General features: G+C 35.8%; 4 protein-coding genes, 1 long non-coding RNA gene and 1 other non-coding gene across 6 annotated transcripts; 4 read left to right on the top strand and 2 right to left on the bottom strand.

Moving 5' to 3' along the window:
- Window positions 1-7,885: 7,885 nt before the first annotated feature.
- On the top strand, window positions 7,886-10,808 carry LOC118745280 (the record flags this gene model as incomplete). Its single annotated transcript, XM_036478806.1, has 3 exons — window positions 7,886-9,047; window positions 9,172-9,539; window positions 9,622-10,808. Coding segments are annotated over 3 exons (1,704 nt in total), but the record flags the coding sequence as incomplete, so codon positions are not given.
- A 1,516-nt stretch (window positions 10,809-12,324) lies between these two features.
- LOC118744643 (protein transport protein Sec61 subunit beta) lies at window positions 12,325-13,785 on the top strand. The gene is made up of 3 exons (XM_036477786.1): window positions 12,325-12,508; window positions 12,580-12,785; window positions 13,117-13,785. Exons 1-3 carry the CDS (start codon window positions 12,506-12,508, stop codon window positions 13,202-13,204), a joined length of 297 nt encoding a protein of 98 aa, XP_036333679.1. The 5' UTR covers window positions 12,325-12,505; the 3' UTR covers window positions 13,205-13,785.
- On the bottom strand, window positions 13,783-19,098 carry LOC118744644. The gene is made up of 15 exons (XM_036477787.1): window positions 18,758-19,098; window positions 18,516-18,568; window positions 18,200-18,454; window positions 18,049-18,132; window positions 17,888-17,973; window positions 17,719-17,820; window positions 17,407-17,600; window positions 17,191-17,296; window positions 16,810-17,035; window positions 15,199-16,726; window positions 14,995-15,070; window positions 14,743-14,914; window positions 14,600-14,663; window positions 14,265-14,542; window positions 13,783-13,944 (listed from the first exon to the last, which is right to left on the bottom strand). The coding sequence occupies exons 1-15, from the start codon at window positions 18,927-18,929 to the stop codon at window positions 13,813-13,815; spliced, it is 3,528 nt and encodes a 1,175-aa protein (XP_036333680.1). The 5' UTR covers window positions 18,930-19,098; the 3' UTR covers window positions 13,783-13,812.
- Window positions 19,099-20,288: 1,190 nt separating this feature from the next.
- LOC118744642 lies at window positions 20,289-22,194 on the top strand. Its single transcript, XR_004993575.1, has 7 exons — window positions 20,289-20,485; window positions 20,696-20,757; window positions 20,957-21,016; window positions 21,198-21,289; window positions 21,474-21,545; window positions 21,740-21,782; window positions 21,967-22,194. It is a non-coding gene; the product is annotated as an uncharacterized LOC118744642 (long non-coding RNA).
- On the top strand, window positions 20,800-20,883 carry LOC118745329. Its single transcript, XR_004993631.1, has one exon. It is a non-coding gene; the product is annotated as a small nucleolar RNA Me28S-Cm3227 (small nucleolar RNA).
- Window positions 22,179-23,392, bottom strand: LOC118744641 (peptidyl-prolyl cis-trans isomerase E). Its single transcript, XM_036477785.1, has 4 exons — window positions 23,099-23,392; window positions 22,632-23,045; window positions 22,401-22,573; window positions 22,179-22,348 (listed from the first exon to the last, which is right to left on the bottom strand). The coding sequence occupies exons 1-4, from the start codon at window positions 23,297-23,299 to the stop codon at window positions 22,204-22,206; spliced, it is 933 nt and encodes a 310-aa protein (XP_036333678.1). The 5' UTR covers window positions 23,300-23,392; the 3' UTR covers window positions 22,179-22,203.
- Between the last annotated feature and the right edge of the window lie 37 nt (window positions 23,393-23,429).

Raw genomic sequence — 23,429 nt, 5'->3', positions numbered from 1 at the left:
CCTTATCAATGAACAAGATTTCTGGTAGATTAATTCAATAATTTTAGCTATTTGTTCAGCTGTTTTACATATTTTGAAATGGTTAATATCAGTGTGAAAGCGTATGTCAAATAGTACTTAGCCCTTTACTTTCTTAAGCTTCTATCATCTTTTATTTGGCGCTACAAACATTGGTGTTATTCACACCAAGTTTAGTTTAGATAGATCATTCTGTATTTGGTCCTTGGAATACGTTGTCCATTCGTGATTTTGTTATCCATTTATGGGAGTCAAATCAAAGGCTCTTATCAGCGGAGTATCCCCATTCATTACAACGATCGTATAGTTCGTCATTCTATATTTTTTTCAATACTCGTCGACCACGCGAAAACGGCCATAGATCTTGCTTCGGGTTGCTCTTTTGAATATACTCAAAACCTTCTGATCTTAGTTGGACTTTTTCCATGTTTCTGCGACATATAAACGATGATTGGTACGATGAGAGTTGTAGTAGAGCGTAATTTTTATGAGAAAAGGCTCTGCTATTAAATTGCCTACCGAGCCCAAAGTATCTGAATTAATTCAATTTCGCTTGACCTCGTAAAGTGAATGGCCTTTAGGTATAGCCATGAGATATATTATGTTGTTGATACTCGCCGCTAAACCAATCTTTTTTATTAGCTTCGCTAAGTTGAAAAAACCGCCTTGACCGCCCTTTATTAAGACTACAGATCGCTGACTTTGAAATATCTTTTCTGATCGGAGAGGTTCTTCTCAATTAAGGCATAGCAAAAAGTTATGCTCACATCAATCTACATAGCCATTTATTTTTTTTTTTTGGGAGCCCAAAACTATCTTGGTTCTATCTGTGCTGTCGAAAACGGCTTCAAAATCTAACCAAAAGTGGTGTTTCTTTGATTTGCCTTTACTATGCTCATTACGCAATCAATGAAACAGAATTTTTGTTGACTCATTTTCTACAAAAAACCTCTATGATTAAAAAATTTAATAGCTATCAGTGCAGCCAAACGATTGCGCTATTATCGGAAAAGTTTAAAGGAATTAAAAATATATACATACATACACATACCGGTAATTAAGCTCAGCTAGCGCAACAAATAAATAATCGTTTATAATTAAACGGCAAAGCGGCAAAATACTAGCCATTTGCATTTAATTGCTTCGATGAACATAATTAAAAAAATATATATGCATATGTAAATTAAAAAATAACAAAAAAAAATCTAATAAAATATAATACTGCTCGACAGACTGAGGTTAGAGAAGTAAGCCGTCATCGATTCGCCATCAGTTAGCGAGTGACGAAACGAACGAACTCAATGAGGTACAACCAAACTCGCTATCGTCTATCCGTGCTAGCTAACTTTGTTGTTGCTTTCACATGCAAAATTTTTCGTTAAGCGACCGGAACTCAAACATAGCAAGCAGCGAAGTGGCGAATCGATGACGGCTGTAGCAGAAAAAATATGCATCACCTTTTTTAAACACATTAAAGCTGTAAAAATATTTCTGCACAGCAACGCTAATATTTGTTTAATAGTTTTGCGCGTACTAAACCAACCGTAGAAATAGAGAAACAAAAAACTAAAAATAAAACTTAAGCTGAAAAATAAGCAAGTAATAAGCAATGCTAAATTTATTTTTCTTGCTACGACACGTATTGTTGGTATGTACAAGTATATACATACATACATACATACATACATACATACATATGTATGCACATATGTAGACTGGCGATCAAGACTGAGTGAATGGCGATTTTGTTTAATATTCACAATGTGGGTGTTCACACTTGCCTTGTTATGAGGTTATCTGGTTAAAAAGTTTTATTCAATAGTATATTTTATTGTTTTAAACTTAATAAAAAATGTAACCGCATAACCAAATAACCAGGCAGGTGTTTTGTAAGTATTTCTTTTTTTTTTTTTAATAATAAATTTCGAGCTTTATACAAAATTTAGTAAACATTAACAAGTTTTTATCAAAATTTAAATTTTTTAATCTGAATTTTTTTGAATTTTTTGAACTTTTCTAAATTTTGAATAAATTTTGAAACTTCGATTTATTTGCTTTTAGTTAAAATATATTATACATATAAAATAAATATATATATAAAAATTGTATCTTTAAAGATTTTTATGAATAAAAAAAAGTCACCATTCACGCAGTGTTGATCGCCAGTGTACATACATACATAAATATGTATATACATAGGTAGTATCTGTTTATTCATTTTGTAGCAAACCGTGGCTTATAAATGCGTACTTGCATATACAAATAATCGTGTATACATACATTCATATGGTACCATACGATTTTTTTGCGCGCTTCTTCCCACTATTTTTACAAGCCATTAAATAATAATTTCTGTGATTTGCTCATCGTGGCATCCAAACGCAGACGCCCTCACGTTATTGCAAAGAAACAAGTCGTTACCAGGCGCCTAAATTACATGTCAAGTGAAATGGTTTTATTTTTTACTTTAACCCAGACGCTTTTATGTCAATGCATTTGTCAATCAATTTGTTCAATCAATCGCGATGGTCAAATAAAAACAGCTGCGAGAAGGCCAGACATACATAGAGCAAAGACACTTGAGAACGCTAGAATAACTATTAAGTAGATATGTGTGTAGTATTGTGTGGAAGAAAATACTCGCAATTTGAAAAAAAAACTGCGAGTTTCGATTTCATGTGACCTTCATGCGTTGTTCACATGCTCTGTACCGAAAGGAAAAAATATATAAAATAAAATCCACCCACACTTTTCCCCGTCGCTTGCATTAGGCTGGCAGGCCATTTTTAATTTGTACTTGCTAATACTTGGTGATAAGGTAATCAGAACATACATACAATAAATAAAAACACATAAGGCATTCCGGTGCCGCAAATGTACATACGTATATATTTTATGTACAACGCATTAAAACAGGCGTACGTGAATATGCTTCACCTTCAGATTGGGTGCGAAGTTCTAATTTGCAGATATGCACAGTTTTTTTCTTAAATATTAGGTTAGGTTAGGTAGAACTGGGTGGCTATCGAAAAGTCTCACATAGACAGATAATAGGTTCGTTCGCGTAGCTGTTAATTGTTCATGTTTAACCAAAACTTACAGGTTTTTGCGTTCGTGTACGCAAAAAACTTGCAAAGTAGGGGAAATTGAGAGAGCAAAGTGACATTTCATTTTGAGGGGAAGCTGTTAGTTTCTGTTGGAAAAATTTTTGCCAACAGCAATTTGCCAACAGGGAAACAGCTGATCAAAAACAGCTGGTTGGCATTTACGCAAATCACAAAATTGAATTTCATAGTTTGGAAGATAAAAATTACAAAATGCGACTAATTAAACTTGTAAGAAATAAGTAGTTATTTGTTTAATCAATAAACTGTGTCAGCGTAACACTTTGCGATGACTTTTCGTACGTTTTAAATTTTACACTTTTGTATGTAAACAAAAAATATATCAGCTGTTCGTCTAACTTGCAAGTTTCTGCAAATTTTCTGTTCGCGTACTATTTTGGATATTTCTCTCTTGTGAGCGAACAGATGACATTTCGCCGGAATTTGGCAGTTGGTTGGTTTCTGTTGGAGATTTTAAACGAACGCACCTATTTTCGACCATAGAGTTACAAGATAAAAGTACCTAAAAAAAGTAAATGTTCATAATGAGTTCCGATTTTTTAGAACCCATATTTTGTAGCTTGCGCAGGGCTAGTGAGATACGCCTTCCCAAAGCGCACTGCCTACAGTTATCGCTACTCGCCTTACCCAGTTAAAGAGCGTGGTTAGCTAACAATTTGTGACAAGTTATGAACCCAACAGAAGTCTACAGTCATTCCTCGTTAGTATAACTATAAGTTTTGTTAATTTCAAATCATGTGACCGAAGGGTGGCCGTAAATACTTTGAATCCACGTTATTGTGACCACCTTTTATCCGCCTCTTAGAACATGCCTAAGTGGCATTTCTTAGTAAGAGCCAGCCTGTAGAGAGATAGGAAAGGCCAGGTGCAAAAGGACTTGGCTTCACTTGGCATTTCCAATTGGCGCCGGTTGGCATAGAAGAGAAACGACTGGCGTGCTGTTTTGGACTCGGTCAAAATCGCTTACGCGCTAAGAATGAAGAAGAAGTAAGATAGAAATTTCTAGTAGCACTCTTTCTTTTGTTAGAGCATCCTTCCTTTCGTTTCCCTCAATGGCCCTATCCCAGGTACCCAGTACAAATGAATTTTCCTAGTTGACCCTAAGCGTCTTAGTTCATCTATGCATTCTAGCAAACTTTTTGAGTTCGTCATATTAGGCCCTATAGATTTTATAGCTGCTTTGCTATCTATATAGAAATTAATTAGTTTGCTTTGAGTATTGTTGTTGTTGATAAGCTCTGTCGTTTTTTTTACCGTCGTAAAATTATATAATATGGTACGGACTGCTCCACAAGATAATTGGACGGGTCAAAATTTGGAATTTTATTTAATTCCCATTACGGGGCGTGGATTACGCTAGCAGATCCACTCAAAGGTAAGAACCCCAAATTAAAAAGTAAAACCTGTTATGCAGAGGTCTTATATTCAAAAGTTGATAGCATGATTCATAGAAGCTTGAAGCAAACTTCTACATACAGAATGCTATGGACTTCAGAGGGAGGTATAGTCGAGTTTAGATTTTACCCAAGAAATATGAATGATCTTCAGAGTGGAGAAAGGATACCAACTCATAAGATTTTAAAGCAATGCAGTTAACGGAAATGGAAAACCTTAATTTCGTATTGAAGTGGGAACTTAATTCTTTAAATTCAATAACGCATTTAGGATGGGACCAAGAAATATGATAACTCGTAGAGAAGGATTTAAGCTTTGGGCTGTAAGCGGAGTAATAACAGTTATTGGCTTTTAGGAATAGATGATTTCGGAATCACCAAGTATGGAGGTTATCAAGTTCGGTTTGAAGGACACTGAAAACATGCACATTTTTAATTGTAGTATATATAATTTGAGATCATCTGCAGAAAAAGAAAGCCGTAATGAGGCGTTTTCAAATGTGATTAAATTCAGCCAGTAAAGTCAAGTGGAAAACAAAACTTGATAGTTTAAAAACTAAGACCTTGCGTGAGACATTACAGAAAGCTTTCGAAAAGTCAATATAAATCGAATCGAATTGATAACCTTCCTGGAAGGCAGAGAAAACTAGTCAATAAAGAACACTCTTAACTATGCCTTCTAATGTTTTCGAAAACGTTTGTAGACAATTTTGAGATCGCGGTATATATTGGCCCTTATTGAATATTTGCAATTACTTTAGAAGATCTACTTAAAAGGTTGTGGTCCCGCTTAACTCTGAGTGAAGGTTATCTGGTCTTCCTAAACACTCCATTTTAACCAAACCTAATCTAACGTACTTTACTTTTAGTCGCTTTGCCCGCTGGTTAGCAACAAAAACTACATTAATCCATCCATATATGTATATGAACATACTTGTGTACTATACATATGTGCGTATGCCTTTAGCGGGGTGTTGAGTAATATTTACCACTCCACTGTATGCCGTCCAGTCAAAACACATGACTCAAGGCACTTAGTAAAATGTATACATAGGTACATATGTATGTGGCTCTAGTATAATTACGACACTGCGGAAAAAAACTTATAAGCAAGTGATTCACAAATCTTTTACCGGGATGAATGAAATACGAAGAAATACGTCGGACAGCGGCGCTAAAAAAGCTGACGTCAATTGTAAATAACTTCTTGGTAGAATTTTGTTAGTAGGCGGCAAAATAGAAACAAATACGCATTTGTTGTCACTAATTCGTCTCATTATAAATTTGATTATACGCGGTAAGCATATTTATTTGACCTACCGCTATTAAGAAATCTATCTTCAGGATGCGATTTTAGACAGTGATCGCAATATAAGCGATAAATTGCCAAACTTGTTCGTGCTTCTTTCCAAAGTTTTTTTTTTGCGAAAAACAAAGTTTTCTTTTTTAATTTCTCTAAACCTGATGGCATTCTTAATATTTCTTCCGCCGCAGTAGTCTCATAAAAAATTGGGCACGTTCTTTGTGCGTGTCGGGTTTGGACTCTTAAAAATGTATTCAGAAGAAAAAATAGTACTATTTCAGTTGTGTATTTTATACCATAAGTATATGCATCAGATTGAAATTGATGATACACAAAGCAAACAGACATATGTATGTACACACATATCTATGTACGTTCCGACAAATGTTCTCCATTCAAGCCTAATATGAAGAATTTTACTCACCCATCTGGGTGAGCATTAAAACAGCCAGCCCGCCGACCAAGCGTACATTTCCATTAAGAAATTTCGACGCACGTTAAAGCCTTTTGAGGTCATTGAAATTCCACAGATGTCAGAATGTATGGACTCAACTGTGTGTGAATAATGCACAAATCTATGTAGATCAGAGCACGAAATTGCCTCTCTTTTTGCTACATACGCATCGAATTACGGAAGTAGCTGAGAAAGAAATAGTTGAATACGCTGTTAGCAATAAATTGTAGAAATTAAGAATAAGTTGTAGATGGAATGCATTATCGTACAATTGGAGGAAAGGTGTACATACTTATACTGCTGAGAAGTAAGGCAAAAGACAATTGTGATGCAAAGGCTTCGAGATGGCAGATATTCGCACATATTTTTATTTAACTTCTTCGCAATTAATGGAAAAAGCTGGGAAGGACTAACTAATCACATGTGTATGTATTTACATACATATGTACCTACATCCATGTGTTATCAGTACGAAGTTTGAAAAAGCTACAAAATTATATAACATCAGGCTTTTCTCAAGATATGAAGTGAAGTATGTACACACTTGTTAGAAAAGATAACTGAATGAGTTCAATTGAATGCTTCAGTTTTAAAATCTACAAGTAGTTTTCTTATCTTACGTTGCTCAAGTACAATCACAACAAAAGGTTCAGACCCCTTTCAGACACGTCAAGTCTTGCTTTCAAGTCTGCTCGGTTCGTCGGCGAAGGAGGAGAGCAGAGAGGGGAAAAGTACATTCGTCCCACATCCTTCGCCTACGAACGAGCAGACTTGAAATCAAGACTTGACGTGTCTGAAAGGGGTCTCATTTTACGAGTATGCTTATGTGCAATTTTTCTGATCAAGCTACAGAGGTTTGTACCAAACAAAGTTAAAGTGCCCTTATCAAATACTCGAAAATTCGACTGGTTGGAGTACAAAGCTAAAAACCAGTGATTGTAGCGCTATAAATAAACTCGTTTAATAGGTTATCGCCTGTAGACCTAGATAAGAGAGTTATCACGGTGCAGCACTGCAATTTGCCGTAGACTCATTCTGAAATAATTATGAAGAGATCTCAATCTAACTAAAGAATTTCAGTTATAATATTTTTGAGCGATAATTTTAGTTTTAATAGCCCACTCTTAAACTTAATAGACAAAATATAATTGCGCAAAAGGCTCAGCTAATTTTGGTGTTATATATTCCTCTTCTGAATTTGTAAATTCGTCAATAATTACTTCATCCTCGAACAACATCTTGGCTATTTGTTTAATTGATTTTAATTAACACACCAATAATTCATGAATAACTAAATATAATATTTTCACTCCAATTCTTTCCACACGCAGAGCTTTCTAAACAACCATCGTATTTTGGAGACGAGCCGGACCTCCTGTTCAAAAACGCGCAGGGCCGGAATAGTCTATTTTCAACGTGTAACGGTGTTGCAGCCGCCGCCGCTCCAGCAACCGCTGCCGCTCCAGCTACCGCTATTCCATTATCAATACACGCAGCAGCCAAAATTAATTTAGAAACCTCGTTAAATGATTGCGAAAGTGGCTACGTGCCAACGGTTGGCCGTTGGGGTGCCGAATGGCCAAGTTGACTCGCCGAAGCCAGCCTGGTGCGATGTGGCGCCACCGCCGCTAGCGCAGCAGCTGTTGAACCAGCTGTTGTTGCAGGCGCCGGCGCCAATGCCGGTTTATCGGCGGGTGCGGTACGAGTTGGATTGACTACGAACACCGTTCCTGTTCAAGATAGACCACAAAACAACAACGGCCAACGAATTGTTGTCGCTAAACAGCAGCAATGCAGCGTGCACAACAAGACTTGGTCGCCCGACAACCACCATGATGTTGATGAAAGCCAAGTGGATGATGTTAACGACACTGGTGGACGATGTGCTACAAATGGTGATGATGCAGTTGACGCCACAGCCGCAGCAACAACAGTTGACAGTAAATACACCGATGTGGAAACTGTTGTGGCCGGCGCTGCCGCTTCCGTCACCGATATGGTTCAACAAATTGGCAAAGTGGATAATATGACATCCAATGCATCGTTGGAACGCTGCGCCAATATACGTAAATTACTTGAGCAACAGCACCGCAAGTGGTGGCGCAATCAACTGCAGGGCCAACAAGAGTGGTGGGCCGATGCGGACAGCTACAATTTAACTGCATTCAATCAAATCAATGGAATCTGGCCGCTTGGACATCCGCTACCATTGCCCGATTGGGCAGCGACTTGCGATGATGAACACAGCAAGGGAATATTAAACTTCGATTCGGTTTGGGAATATGAGGATCTAAATGCGATTATTGAGACCAAATTACATCGTATGCTTGAAGAAACACATTATGATACAGTTAATTTATTCGTGGATTTTTATCGCGCCTTCAAACGTACACGACGCTCGGATCTGAAATCATTCTTCCAATTCTACGATTTACCCATTAATAGGCGTCATCACATGTGTGTTTCACTGGCTATGGAGATAATGACACGCATCATTGAGATCTTTCCAGTATTACAGCATTATCTGTATCTGGTTTCGTGCGAGGAACAGGTCATGTCACAGAGTGACTACATTGAAGGCACTGAAGAAGTCGGTGGACTGAACTCGCCACATGCCAATGTCGAGAAAGAGCACGCTATGGTAGCTATGAAGATTTCTATTGCCGGACGTGAAGGTGTAATGATATTGGATCCGGGTTATCATATCGGACGAGCTGTTACCGTGATGTCGGACCAAATGTATCCACATACGGGTAGGTTGAGACATTATTATAATTCTATTATACTAGGTTATTAAACAAACATCCTTTGCTTACGATAACAACATCTTTTGTCACACAAATTTTGCTAACAAAATGTTTTTCTTCTACTGCGTAGGTTGGTTCACACAGTCGAAAGAAACGCATCTGCAACGTGACTATTGTTACAATTATTGTCTGCATAGCAAGAAGTATGTTGAATGGATGGAACGTGAGACACGTGGCGATGAGCAGTCTTTCAAATCGTCACTCATTTACATCGAACAGCCCTATATGACCGCCATCGATGTGACCGTGCGTCGTAATTTAGCGTACAACTTCCGTTCGCTGTTATCACGTGATGCAAAAGGACGCGTATTTGCAGGTATTTACCTGCCGGTTGTGCCAAACTGCAATGAATCACATTTCACAATATTCTACGATGGACCGAATGACCAACGCGTAAAAGTTAAATTCATGTTCAATGTCTTCAAAAATCCATCGAAGGTAGAATAAATTTGTTTGTAAACCTATTTTTCGCAGTTGTCACAAACTTTTTTCTTTTTATTCCTTTTTTTCTTATCCATAGATTCCAGACAACGTGCAACAACATTTGAATAAATTGGCACCGCAGTTAAATATGAAGGAAAAGGAGCTAACTGAACTTTGTAAATCCTTAGCCGAGGTTATAAATGACCAGGACTTCGTGAGGCAACTATTGGCTATCAACGAGGAAATCGGCATTATGTCAGCTGAAAATTGACAATTAAAGGATAAGAAGGTCGATGCTGATCTGAAGGGTGTGGACGACAACAAAACATCCAAATCGAGTGGCACAGCAACAGCCACAACGACGATGAAAATAGAATCAGCCAGTATGAGCTCAGCATAAACTTAAATATTTTTTTCTGCAACTTAAATACATATTTTCACTGCATACTCATAAAAAAATTTGAAGTATAACAAAATAGTACATAAAAAATATATGTATATGTAAACAACAATTTTACGATTCTTCATAAAGCACTTAAGAGAAACAACAAAATTAAAGCATGAAAAATTAAGGGTACATATAATCATATATGGGGCTAATAGTTTATTGGTAGTTTGAAAATATTTATTCTTAACTTTAAACAAAAATTAATTATTCCACATATGTATACACAGCTATGTAACTCTAACGAAAAAACTATATACTGTATACATGAGTGCAAGGTATTTGGAAAAATCAAACCATATAGTTTAGTTTTTACAGTATAGAGGACGATTAAAAATTTATAAAAGTATCTTTTCACAACGTAAATATGTTTTACAATTAATTAATTAATAACATTTTCATTTAACGATCGCTTAGAGCCTAACTTTAAAGCTAACTATGGATATCATGTCATGCGAGTTTTAAGCACCTCAATAAAAAAAAGCAATGTTTGTAGTATTTTATTGCGTACAGCGTATTGCCCACATTTAAGAATCGTAAAAAAATAATATAAAAAACATTTAAATCACGTTTGTAAACGATATAATGGCAAGCAAATAGGTTAAAGCATAGACGCTACTTTCAAATGCAAGCTTGCTTGCAGTATAGCAAACATACACACAAACACCTTCACACAAAGACATGATATCCATGGAAATGCAGTAAACCTTGTATGCAGTAAACTTGTAACTAACCCAAAAACTTTGCCTATTTATACACCCGCATATTATATTGTATTATTATTATAATGGTCATACTTTAATTTAGTGTTTCCAGTAAAAAAAAAAACAAAGAAAAAACAAACTGAAAATGAAGATGAAGAGGAAGATTGTGGAAAATTATTCTTTAACAACATATATACAAGTATATTAAAGAAAAAACTAATGTAATGTACTACATACCTTATAAACTATGCACGAAATAAACTTTGAGCAAAATAAAAAAAGAAACCGCTTTATTATTTTGAAAGAATTATTTAGCGCGTAAGTGCATAAGGCTTTGGTGTTGTTGTTGTAATAGCTAAGAAGCAACCCAAACTGTTTTGGGTAATGCTATAAGGATGTTAGCAATTTTTTCAATAATTTTACATAAACGAGCCATTAAATACAAAAACATTGACTCATTTTTAATAATAGCGCCCACCCGACAATTGAAAACATCGGATTTTTGAGTGAATTATTCAAGGACCTTCTTCCTAATGTTGACCTTAAGCGATAGGAAGATAATGTGGAAATGTTCACAGCATTGAATCACAAACAAAAAACGATATTATTCACAATGCAGTCTGTCAAGTAAAGGGACAAAGTGCTGGTTTTCGGGCAGGTTTTGCGATTCACTTCCGGTTGAATTTCAAACCCCTTTAATTTTGAATTCAATGTGACTATGGTGGAAATTCTCCCGGAAGCGAAGTGCAGAACCTGCCTGATTATGGCCAAAATACAAAAAGAAGTTGCATAATTGGTTAAAGACGCACTTTAAGCATTCAAAAGGGAAGACCCTGGCACTGAGGCAGATAATTTTTTATTGCTTTTATTGTCCACATCAAGATATATCCAACTCAGTAAGTGGGAAGTGGGAGTGTAAATTAGTTTGACATTCAACTGAGATGGCAACGTAGCTGAAACTGCTGCGCACATACTCCTCGAATATAAAGCAGAAAAGGAGCAAAATACCACCGGTCATAAGGCCCGAAGTCAAATAATGCGCAGTCGATATGGCCAAACAAACTATTGGATTTCCCAAGCGACCTAAAACTGAACGAGATGATATAAAGAGACAGAAGGCACAAAAGATCCCCTGGTTGCATTGCATACCACAAAAAAAAATCTATTTATCTATCTAAACTAAATGGAATTGTTTTAGTTATGGTTCGAAATTTTTATTTTGTTCAATAATTAAGAATTAGTAATCTCCAAACATAAATGTACTTACCTGCAAGCTGGCACCTTATTTCCTTTCTTTACTTCCTTGGAGTGATTTATGTATATCCGGGCTACACATCCTTCGCTGTTACTTTGCTCGATGAAAATTCTACCAAATTTCTTATGGAAATAAGTTTGCATTGAATGCAATAATTTAAAAATCACTTCATGCAATCACAATTTTACACAGCTTAGTTAAATTTTTTTCACAATTTAAAACAATTTGCCAATTTTTCACACAACTAATATTTCCGGTTGCCACTGACTGACGCTTCCTACGCGAACTTACTGACTCGTGCGCCATCTTTATTCTCCAGCAGTAAAATATGCTGACGTTTCCCTTGACAGCAATTAAAAAGCAGCCAACTTTCCTCGTCTACGTGGAAAGAGGAAAAACGAATGAATTGCCGATTGGAAGAAAAAAACGAAATCAAAGACAGCGAATTGTCACTCACGGCGAAATCTTTATTTTTTGGAAAGCAGTCAATTGGTTCGTTGGTATTCCATTTGGTCAGTTGTAAATACGTGCTTTTATATACGATTGTCGCAGAATTGTTTAATAATTTTACAATAAAATGGTAATATATAAAAGGACAGTATGTGGTGAAGTGTTTGCAATGTATAAATTTGTTTCTTTCTCCGTTTGCAGCCTGCACCAGCCAGTTCAACCTCTGTGGGCAGTGGCTCACGCTCGCCAACGAAAATCTCAGCGCCACGCAGCGCTGGCGCTGGTGGTAGTAACCTGAAGCAACGTAAGACAACAAGTAGTACCACAGCAGCTAGAAGTCGCACCACTGGCGCTGGCACTGGTGGCATGTGGCGATTCTACACCGACGACTCCCCCGGTATTAAAGTGTAAGTATTTACATGCCAACAAAGCATTTTTGTCAATATTTGGGTCACAACAACAGCCTATTCCGTTGTGTGGACGTGTACTTTCTCTTTTGCAGCACTTAAGAGAAAATGGCACCTAATGCAAATGATTCAAATTTAATTTGTGAAAGTAACTGAAATTGTGTTGAAGATAGATTCTGTTAGAAATCAGTAGATATGGCTAAACTTTCCTCTTAGGATGGTGATTTTAATTCAATTTCTGTAAATTAGCACACCCTCTAACATATGGATTCCTTTATAGTTTATCTTAAACCATAACATTTCGATTGTGAATAATCTGTTTTTATTGCAGTGGTCCGGTTCCCGTCTTGGTAATGTCTCTGCTATTCATCGCCTCGGTATTCATGCTGCACATTTGGGGCAAATACAATCGTTCTTAAGGAAGTTAGCGCAGCGCAAAAAAAGTATGTGTGCAGCGACGACGGCAATATCCAAACAACCATAAGCGGGCACCAAGGAATGTTGACGATAATTTATCATGTCTGTAAGAAAGGTGCTCAGTAATGGCCACTTGCTGCTTGCTGCACGCCTCTATAATTTTGCACTAATATCCAATATAAACTTTCGTTTTAAGTTTAGCAAACTAAGTTCATTTTTTACAGAAATTAAATTTCCATACCAATGCCACCTAAAAGTATGCAAGGGAAAAGTTCATTCCACTTTTGTTAGCGGATATTCTTTAAGGTGCTTTTGGTAAAACAAATGCGTTGAGATCTTTTGGTGTTTCCATTAAATCCTTTAGATACTGTTAAAACTAAACTTATAGCCAAATTCTGTATCGGTGGCAAACATTTTTTACTGACAAATTTAAACTTTTTCATATATTTTTCGGTAATAAAAACTGTGACAAGAATTTGTCAGCGATACAGAATGGAGCCGTTATTCGTATGATTTACAAAAGTAGGTACTTCGAAACAAAGTAAATATCATAAGATAATAAAAATAAATTAAAAAAAAGTAATTACAAATTATGTTTATTGCAATTATGCTACGAATAACTTAGGGGACGTATTTCAGAAAGCAAATTTTTTACATTCACAAGTAGTTTTGGATCTTTGCAACGATTGTCCATAGCAGTGAGATATGTTGACATGATGAGGTGATGAAAGTCGCTATATTGCTAATGAAAGACAAATAAGCAACTTTTATTATTACATTAAAAGATTTAGAACGAACTAATAACAAAGTGGCAATTCATCTTCATGTACCTCACAATTTTTAATCGAATGCTAATAAATATCATTAATGAATGTGTAGCGCTTGACCTTTTGCAATTGTTCTAATATAAAGGCGTATTCTGGTTTACATACGAATCGAGAATTTGAAATTTTTGTATGGGAAAAGATAGGAAAATTTCATGATTTTCGATTCGTACGAAAACAAGAATACGCCCCATTATATATGTATTTAGGCTAATACAGTAAAAAGTGTAATACTCACACCTATGTTTCGCCATGTTAATGTATAGTCTAACAAAAACGTATTTAAATCATCCGAACACAGCTCTTGTACATCCACAAATGTGGCATTTTCTGGTGTGATGCGCACCTGCATCATGTTTTCCGGCGGCTCGCGATGGTGTGCAAAATTCAAAACAATATCACGACGCTGTGCCAAGCGATTCCAATTGGAGCGTGTAAATGTCAATAGCAAACAATGCAAAGCTATACAGGAGTAGATGTGGAGTTCACAGGCTAAATGTTTCTCAGAAAAATAGCCTAGGAAAAATTAAAAGTTTTAAATGTTTGGCTGAAATTAGCAATAAGTATTCTTACTATTCTCTATATAAAAACGAGCATCGTGATTGGAAAATATATTCAAGAAACGCTCACGGAAACGCTGCGCAAAATAAAAATAAAAGCAAAAACATGCATTTAAAGTTTGTATCGATATTAACTTTAAATTGTTCTGTACTTACCCCTTTCAAGTCTTTCAAATCGGTTACTGGCTCTTTAATGTCCAAGTAAATTTTTCTATTGCGTACAAAACCTTTGGTTGGCTCCGCTACATAACCGCGATAGCCGTTGGCGGAGATATTGATTACACATTTAACATATTGCGTTTCTAGCGTAAAAACTACTTCGCCTTCGCTAACAATATTTCAAAAAAAAAAATTAAATAAAAATATGTTAAATATTACCCGGCTATATTTATAATTTAAAAAATTTACTTTTCCAGATCTGGTTCCACTTTCCAATCTTTAAAAGGGAAATGTTCATAAAGCTTATACGCCAAACCAATTGTGCCTTAATTAAAATAAGTAAATTTGTTTAAACTTTACATTCAAGTTTTTTATGGTATTCATATTATACTTATTAATAATATTTAGATAACATTGTGGTTATTGTAGCGACTTTCTATTTGCTGCACTCACCCAAACGATCTGTCCAAATCGTTATCTTGTGATTTGTTTTATCATATTTCGTTTTCTCAATAAATTTCGTCGTCCAATGTGAATAGCGGAATGTTTTCCTTTTATCTTCCACTTCGGGTCCCGGTAGACTCTCTTTAACATCTTCCAATTCTGATTTCTCTTCTTGCTCCTCCGCTTGATTTGCCGCCTGAACTGCTGACAACTGTTTACGCATTAACAACGCCTGTGTCTCATGTTCCAACCTTAAATGTTCTTTTTCACGCTCTTTTTGTCCTCCCGCCTTTGCCATATCAAGTTCACTCAGCCGTATAGTTTTTCGCTTCGAAGTTTTACGCTTTGCCACTGCTATATGTGCTGACAACCGTCCCGTCAACGGCAGGACAGTCGCAGATGAGTCCACTGACCGCGTCGTCGTAGCTATCTTCCTGCGCGTCTTATAAACATTGGCATTAATTTTCTTATCAGTTACTTGAAGTGTTCGCCTGAAACCGGTTTGATAAGCGCTCCTTATTCTATCTAATGTTTGTACTAATTGGGAGAAACTTGTTGGAAATTTAGTCCCCGTAGGCACCGCAGTGTCTGCATTTTCATCACGTATTCGATATTCCATATGCAAAGTTTCGGGACTAACGAAAACAGGAAACATCCGTTCAGGATTGTTTTGGCCATCATATTGGAATTCCTTAACGTCATCTACATCCTCTTCGGAGGGACGTTTACGCAACAATACACCACCTTTGCCCTTCGGTTTGCCACTTTGTTCTTCGGCCGCTTCATCTTGCAATTCCACAGGGAACTTAAAGGAGGAAATAATGCGTGGCAAACAATGTCGCTGTATATTACGTATTTGAACAATAGACAAGGGTAAATCCAAAACAAAGTCTTCAACTTCTACAAAATTTCGTGTTTGCGCCGGTTGACCGTGTTGCTGTGACATACTGGTGAGTGACGCTAATGAGGGTCGAAAGACGTTCGATATTGAACGTCTCATGCGTATAGAAATACTCGATACGGATTGCCTTGGGGTATGTGCAATTTCTATGGACGAGGTGCCTGTTGATGCTGTTTCTTTTATAAATAATTTACTCTGTTCATCAGTAGCAGCAGAGGGCGTTGGCGCTAGATTTTGTTCTGGCGTACTCACAGTTTCCTCTACGTAGCCGATTAAGTCATCTTCAAAATGGCACAATAACGGTTCACCCCAGAGACATAAATAATCTGGTAATTCCATCGAAATAACAAAACTAGGTGTCTCATAATACTTTGGTGGATCAATGAAGGATGAATTTGGTTGTAAACTATTATGCCTGGATAAGCTACGCCTAATCGAAATTGAAGAACGACTTAAAGATCCTCTATTAGATAAAGATGGCAAAACTGCTTCAGCAATCACGTTTTTGATTATTTGTAATTCGCCATTATTTTCATGCCATGTCATGTTAAAATCGTCAAAGTTGTAATGGGTTGGTTTTTTAACAAAATATAATTGATATATTCCGCCGAGTATCGCATATTTTTTTAAATTGATCTACAATTACAAAGCATGTATTTTGATAAAAATGTAAGTACATAGATATTCATAAAAATCGTAGAGCTAATTATTTTAATTACCTCATCTGGCTCCAGTCGCAATGAATCCGGGTGATAGACAAAATCAATGAAATTATTATAACGCTCATTATCCAATTGTAAAAAGTCGTCCCAAATATCCGGAAACATATCATCCGTTATTACAGGCGGTTCCTTGGGCACTTTTATAAGTTTTGGCTGCTTCTTTTTATTTTCATTATCGCTAGCATTGGATTTTTTTAAATTTTCTAATTGTTCCGCTAGTGCGCTGGCGTAGATTATTACAAATTGTAAAAAATTAGATTAAACTGAATCTATTAATCACTAGTTAATCGAAAGTGTTTTTCATAGAAGTGCTTTCAAAGTTTTGAGACTTTGTATCAGTTTTGGTGAACGCTAATCGGATTTACAAATTAAACTTACACGACTTTGTTTTCATATTCCGCACGTTTTTCCATCAATCTCTTGCGCACTTGGTTTTGTAATTCCACTTGCATAAAATGTTCTTGGACCAAGCAATCGTGTATATCTTCAAATAACCAAGGATTCGAAAATGAATTGAATATACATATGTATGTATGTTCATATAAGACTAAAGGTATCACACAAAAAAAACAATACATATTTGAAATTGCTTACCTGGTGTACCAGCCGACAACACTGCAGTAAGATCTCGAATCTCTTTAAAATCTTGCCTATAACTTCTAGCATTCTCACTAAACGGATCGAAAAATAATTGTATTCCCCTTATAGTGAGATTTTCCTGTAGAATCGATAACGGCAATTGTATTTTAATTTTTAATTTATGTAAACATGCGTCGATGCAAGGAGTTCTATGGACATCAAAAATATGTACATATATGCAAAAATGTAGAAGTAAAAAAGGCAAATAGCAAAATTTTAAATTAATTATATTTGTAGGTAAGAACATACGTATGTATAAATACTCACTCTAAAAACTGGAAATTTATAGGTACATTTTTTAATGTCCATAAGTGCATGCAAAAATTTTCACTTTCGTAAACATATTCAGCTGTGTTGGCATTTACTGAACTTTATACCGAGATTAAAAGTAAAATGTTTGAATACAATCGCAAACGATCTTCAAAACATTGCTTACTCCATATAAGAATCCTCAGATGATAATATCCGATACGCATAATGATCGAAAAACTTGTCTATTTCGTAATAAGCTGCTTTCTTTTGCTATAAAATAAAACAAATATGCACATTTTAAGAAATCTTAAAATTTTTTCATAGATAACTTCTCGTCGTTCGTACCTGCAAAACATCTTCTAAGATGCTCTTTCGTGCTTTAACCATTTTTAGTTCATCATCGGTATAATATTCGATACTTTTTATAATCTACATTAGAAAATAATTTCTTTTCAGTAATCCTCATGTCTAAAGCTTATATTATAGCATCAATTACCTTTAGCAACAAATCTATAATTTCTTTATACTCATCCCCGAAATTGGGGCGTAATTCATTAACTAACGCTTTACGCGTCATATTCTTGCTAAATATATCCTGCGTCAAAATACTACCTTCGTCTACAGATAGCTGCCAATCAATGGTTTTTTCCATATTCAATCCTTCGAAATGTCTTAATTTAACAAAAAACAAACGCACTTCTGGGGGTATGTAAGGTTTTGGTAGACCATCGCAACGTAAATAGGTTTTCCACTGGAAGGACAAAAAATTAACATTTTATTCTTATGAAAAATTTGAAATTTGGCATGCCAACCTTCTCCATTAAATCTTCCGCTTCTTTTAATTCGTCCACCCTCATAAAAGCCTCTGTTCAGAATCATTGAAAAGAATGAAACATTTATTTGTATTTTATTTCATTTATGCACATTTGTTTCATGTCCTATGCATCCAAATGACTTGGTAGCTGGGTAAGCTCCAGCTTTGTTGTGGATTGTTTTTCGCAGAGTCCTCGACCGGATATACATAAGAAAGTTCATGTAGAAAAATTTCACTTACCATCAATAAAATTACGACACGCTCGTAATTCCACTAGACGCATTTCGTATTTAGTATCCCGTGCCTGTTGTTCTTCCATCGTCAATAATTTGTATTCTTTTTCAGTTTTTTGTAGATTACCGTCTCTATGGCCTTTTCCTTTTCCGGCTTTCTTTGCTTTTCCGTTTGCCATTTGCGCACGGTTGTATTTTAGTTGGTATCGCGTAAAAATTACACCATTAAATTTATCTAATGCAAGTTTTTTTCTATTAGTTTATACAATTTCACATTAAAATTTTGACAATTTTTATGATCTAAAAGAAAATTTTAAGAAAGCTGTTGACTTAAACCCAGCAAGCAATTTCCATAGCATTCAGGGCTTATAGGCTGTTTTTGCTTACGCGTAAAAGCACATTTAGCGCATTTAGCTCTAAATGCTACTCTAAATGTACATTTATCCATACAAAATTCGTCACCTAAATGCAATTAAATGCAACTCCATTTTTGCATTAAGAATCTAAATGCTAAAAGCAACCCTGTGATCTTCCAAAATTTCCACGATTCGAACATGGTTTAAAGAGAAAAAGTGGCAACATTGCTTTTTCGAGTATACAGTTGCTAGCTGCGTTTCATTGATCGCCGATCGAGATTTTTTTTATTTTGCATTACATATTTGGATAAAGAAAAGTTAAGCAAATTCAACATTGGTTTGTTTCCTAATTAAGTGAGGAAATTTTAATTGACAGCACCGACAAATGAATATATACACAAACAAATGTTCGGTTATGGTTAAAACAATTCAAGTTTTTGTATTGAATTTTTGGTTTAAAATTAATTTTTTCCTTTTCAGTAGGGTTTTTGCACATTATCTTCTGCGTGAGAATTGATCGTAAGATATACGCATCTAAATAAGAGACTGGAACACGGCTGTTTGTCAAAAGCATACGATTTCGAACTCGCGTAAATGTACATTTGCTAAATGCTATAGCATGAACGCTCTTCGAAAACATATGTTCGAAAGTGCTAAATGTTGCATTTTAAATGCAGCAAAAACGCTGCATTAAAAACAACATTAAAAAAATATGTTTGCCAATTGTCATTTTTCTTCTAGCTGCCATTAGAATTTGTTTAATTAACTTTTGCAAATTTAACTTTCAGAAAACTTTCAGAAATGCTCATCGAATCGGTTAGGGACCGGTTAGGGCCCAATGCACTACCGGAATCGGTTATAGGGCTTTCGCACGGGGCGATTTTTCTAAACCCACGCAGGGTTGCACGAAAAAAAAAATTGAAATGGCTAAAAATATCAAAATATAAAAAAATATTAAAATATTCGCCATAAAAAAGCGTTTGCACTCTTCAACTTTGCATTCTACTTCTAGTCATTCAACTTGCAACCCTGCGTGATCCCTCCTGCGAACACCTTTTTAGGGAAATCAGCGGTTTTGGGATGAAATGCACTACTGGAATCAACATCTATTTTCTATTACGAGCGCTGTGGCAACTACCTAGATGGCTCGCTTTCCAGACGTTCCATCTGCCATTTTCAAACTCGTTCATTTTGCTGTCGGTTTTCAAAGAGTGAACTTGTTCGTTTCGCAAAACATGGAAAAGTTACATTTAATTATGGAAGTATTTTATAAAATATTACTAAAATATCAATTCTGCATGTATTCTGCAACTTTCGCAGTTGCAAAGAAATAAAAGGCCGCAATGATGGGCTAGAAAAGTGAGGATAAAATTACCTATGTAAGTATCTTTATTCCTGCAAGAATCTGCTTGATATACCTTTTTGATGATTGTTCTCGTTCTGAAAAAATGTGTTGCATTTAATTCTCGTAATTAATTTGTATGCATTTTAATTTTTGCGGATAGATAAGAACGGCCAACTGAAGAACTACGTTTTATTAAATGTATTTTTCATTGTAAATTGATTGTAATTAAGCGTTCTTATTTCAGGCAATTCTGAAAAACTGCTTATGTCGATGCATGTGCTATGTGCTCTAATCCCCTGGTAAAAGGTAAGCTATACAATTTTTTAAGAAAATGTATGCATATTTTTGTTTTGAGTGATGATAAGTTTAATCATAAGTAAAAATAATTGCTGATTTATAACTTAAAATTAAACCAAAAGGATTCTGATAAAATTATTCTACCATTTGATGGTAGTACTCGTTTGAATATGTTTTAACCAGGTATATTTGTCTGTATTTTTTACAGCCCTTACCCAGCTGCTTGTAAGATGCTTGTAAACCAGATGGCGAATCAGTGGTCACAAAGGTTTGTAAATAATCAGATTTAATTAACATCCCTAGATATTCACCTTGATGATAACAATAAGCTGACATAAAATCATGCTGATCACACTAACTATAAACCAAAAGGATACTGATAAAGCTAAAACAATACAGTTTCTATGTTTGCAGTTCTGCAAGTTAATGGATATTAATTTATTTTGCAGGACTAAGAATTATTCGGTTTTTGCACAGATTTAACTGGCAGGTGTCAATATTAAAAGGGAGAAACATGTTGGGTGTGTGGATATCTGAAAAGGTTAGTATGTGTACATTACGCATCTGAAATAAAATTTTATTTTATATGATGACTCACATAATAGTATAGTTCATTTGAAAAATACATGTAACAATTTTACTTAACTGATAAATATAGTTACATTACAATTCTGCGATAAATTTCATCTTAAGTTTTATCATAAGGTTCTTTGATACCATTTTAGAATGTTTGCCTAGTTGAACACTGAGAAGCTATGTATAACGGATGGCTGGCGTAAATTGATAGGCATGCGAAGGTAGGCCTTTCGTTTTTATTCATATATGTATTTGTCTTTACGTTGATGATTTATCCTTACTCAGGATCCCTCTACTGAGTCGAACCCAAATTAAACAATCATGCTGTCTACTTTTAACTGATCATCTAATTTGCTATACTTGAAGCTCCTTCCTCCCTTATTTGTGCTAAATGAAAGTTTGTTTTTCATTGCAGACAACAATCGTTCGGAGCTCGAATTTATGCTTGTCCAATGAAGGTAAGCATTGTAACGAAAAAATAAAGAATTGATTGAAATGATGATTTATCCTCACTCAGGATCCCTCTACTGAGTCGAACCCAATTTAAAAACCATGCTGCTATATCTCAACTGATTCATTATATAAAATATTTTGTTTGAAATGAATGTTTCCAGTACCCTAACCACGTTATCTCTTTTGCAGATAGATCGAGATTACATGGGATACGAACAGCCTTGTCTGAACCATCATAAGCAGTCTAACGACAGTAAGGTCTACGTGACTTGAATGACTCACGTCTCATATCTGGCCGGGAATTTTTAATCCAGCTGCAGACTACTAAATTTGCATCATACCATTTTAGTTGAAAAATTAAAATGAAATGATTTGAAATATGTATTAAATAAAAATCAAAGTTTTAATAAAATTTCATATTTATGGTTATTTCAATTCTCCACAAGAGTAAATTACAATTTTCTGCGTTGGCGTACCAGATTTGCTACCACAGCGTTCCATCTTTCGCACAACATCGGCGCCACTTATAACATGACCGAAAACCACGTGTTTGTTATCCAGCCAATCGGTTCTATAAAAAATCTGGCATTAGAAAACATAATTTTCCTCAAAGAATAACCTACTTAGTCGTGCAAATGAAGAACTGTGAGCCGTTTGTGTTGGCTCCTGAATTTGCCATTGATAAAGTACCAAAACCATTGTGCTTCAACGTGAAATTTTCGTCGGCGAACTTCTTCCCATATATAGATTTTCCACCAGTGCCATTGTTGTTTGTAAAATCGCCACCTTGACACATCTACAGGGAGATACTACCATTTTTGTTTTTAATTCCGGAAAATATTTGTGCTACATACAAATTCTGGTATGACGCGATGAAAAGTGCTGCCCTTATAACCGAAGCCTTGCTCATGCGTGCACAGCGCACGAAAATTCTCCGCCGTCTTTGGCACTACATCAGCGCGTAACAGCATAATGATTCGTCCTACATCGTGACCGCTGATCCGTATGTCGAAGAAGACTTGTGGGTTACGCTGCTCTGCTTTCTCGATAACCGCTGGCCCGCTCGGTTTGCTATTAGACACTTCACTACCTTCGACAACAGCAGTACCACCTTCAGATGTTTCAGCCTCATCCCCTTTCAATGTTGCGCCGGCATGTTTCTGTAACCATTCATCTTCCGCCCAAACAGGTTTGAAGCTGCCCTCTTTGATGCGCACTGGCTTGGCGAGATTTACGCGTATCGTGCGACCACAAAGTTCCGAATCGTTCTAATAAATTAATTTATTAATCATTCAATTCGTTCCTTCTATTTTTAACCTACCATATTATCTATTGCAGCAGCAGCATCTTCGGACATTTCATATTCGATAAATGCAAATCCGCGATGCTTTTGTGATTCATAGTCGACCGGCATTTGTATATCAGCAATGTCGCCGAAGGGTATGAAGGCATCATTCAATAGTTTTTCGGTGACTTCATCTGCTAGCGCACCCACATATATGGTGCGTTTATCATTGGACATTGTTTTAAATATGGATAATTTCAATTAAAATTTACTTGGCGAAAATCACGAATGTAAACAAAACTAAATGAAATCACAAATGTCAATAAGCTGTCAAAATTTGGGACCAAAAATGCACTACCGGAATCGG

Source organism: Rhagoletis pomonella, unplaced genomic scaffold, assembly GCF_013731165.1.
Source record: "Rhagoletis pomonella isolate Grant_MI unplaced genomic scaffold, Rhpom_1.0 Rhpom_scaffold_00008, whole genome shotgun sequence".
NCBI lineage: Eukaryota > Metazoa > Arthropoda > Insecta > Diptera > Tephritidae > Rhagoletis > Rhagoletis pomonella.
Note: the sequence above shows the minus strand (reverse complement) of the source record. Positions and strands in the feature narration are given on the sequence as shown.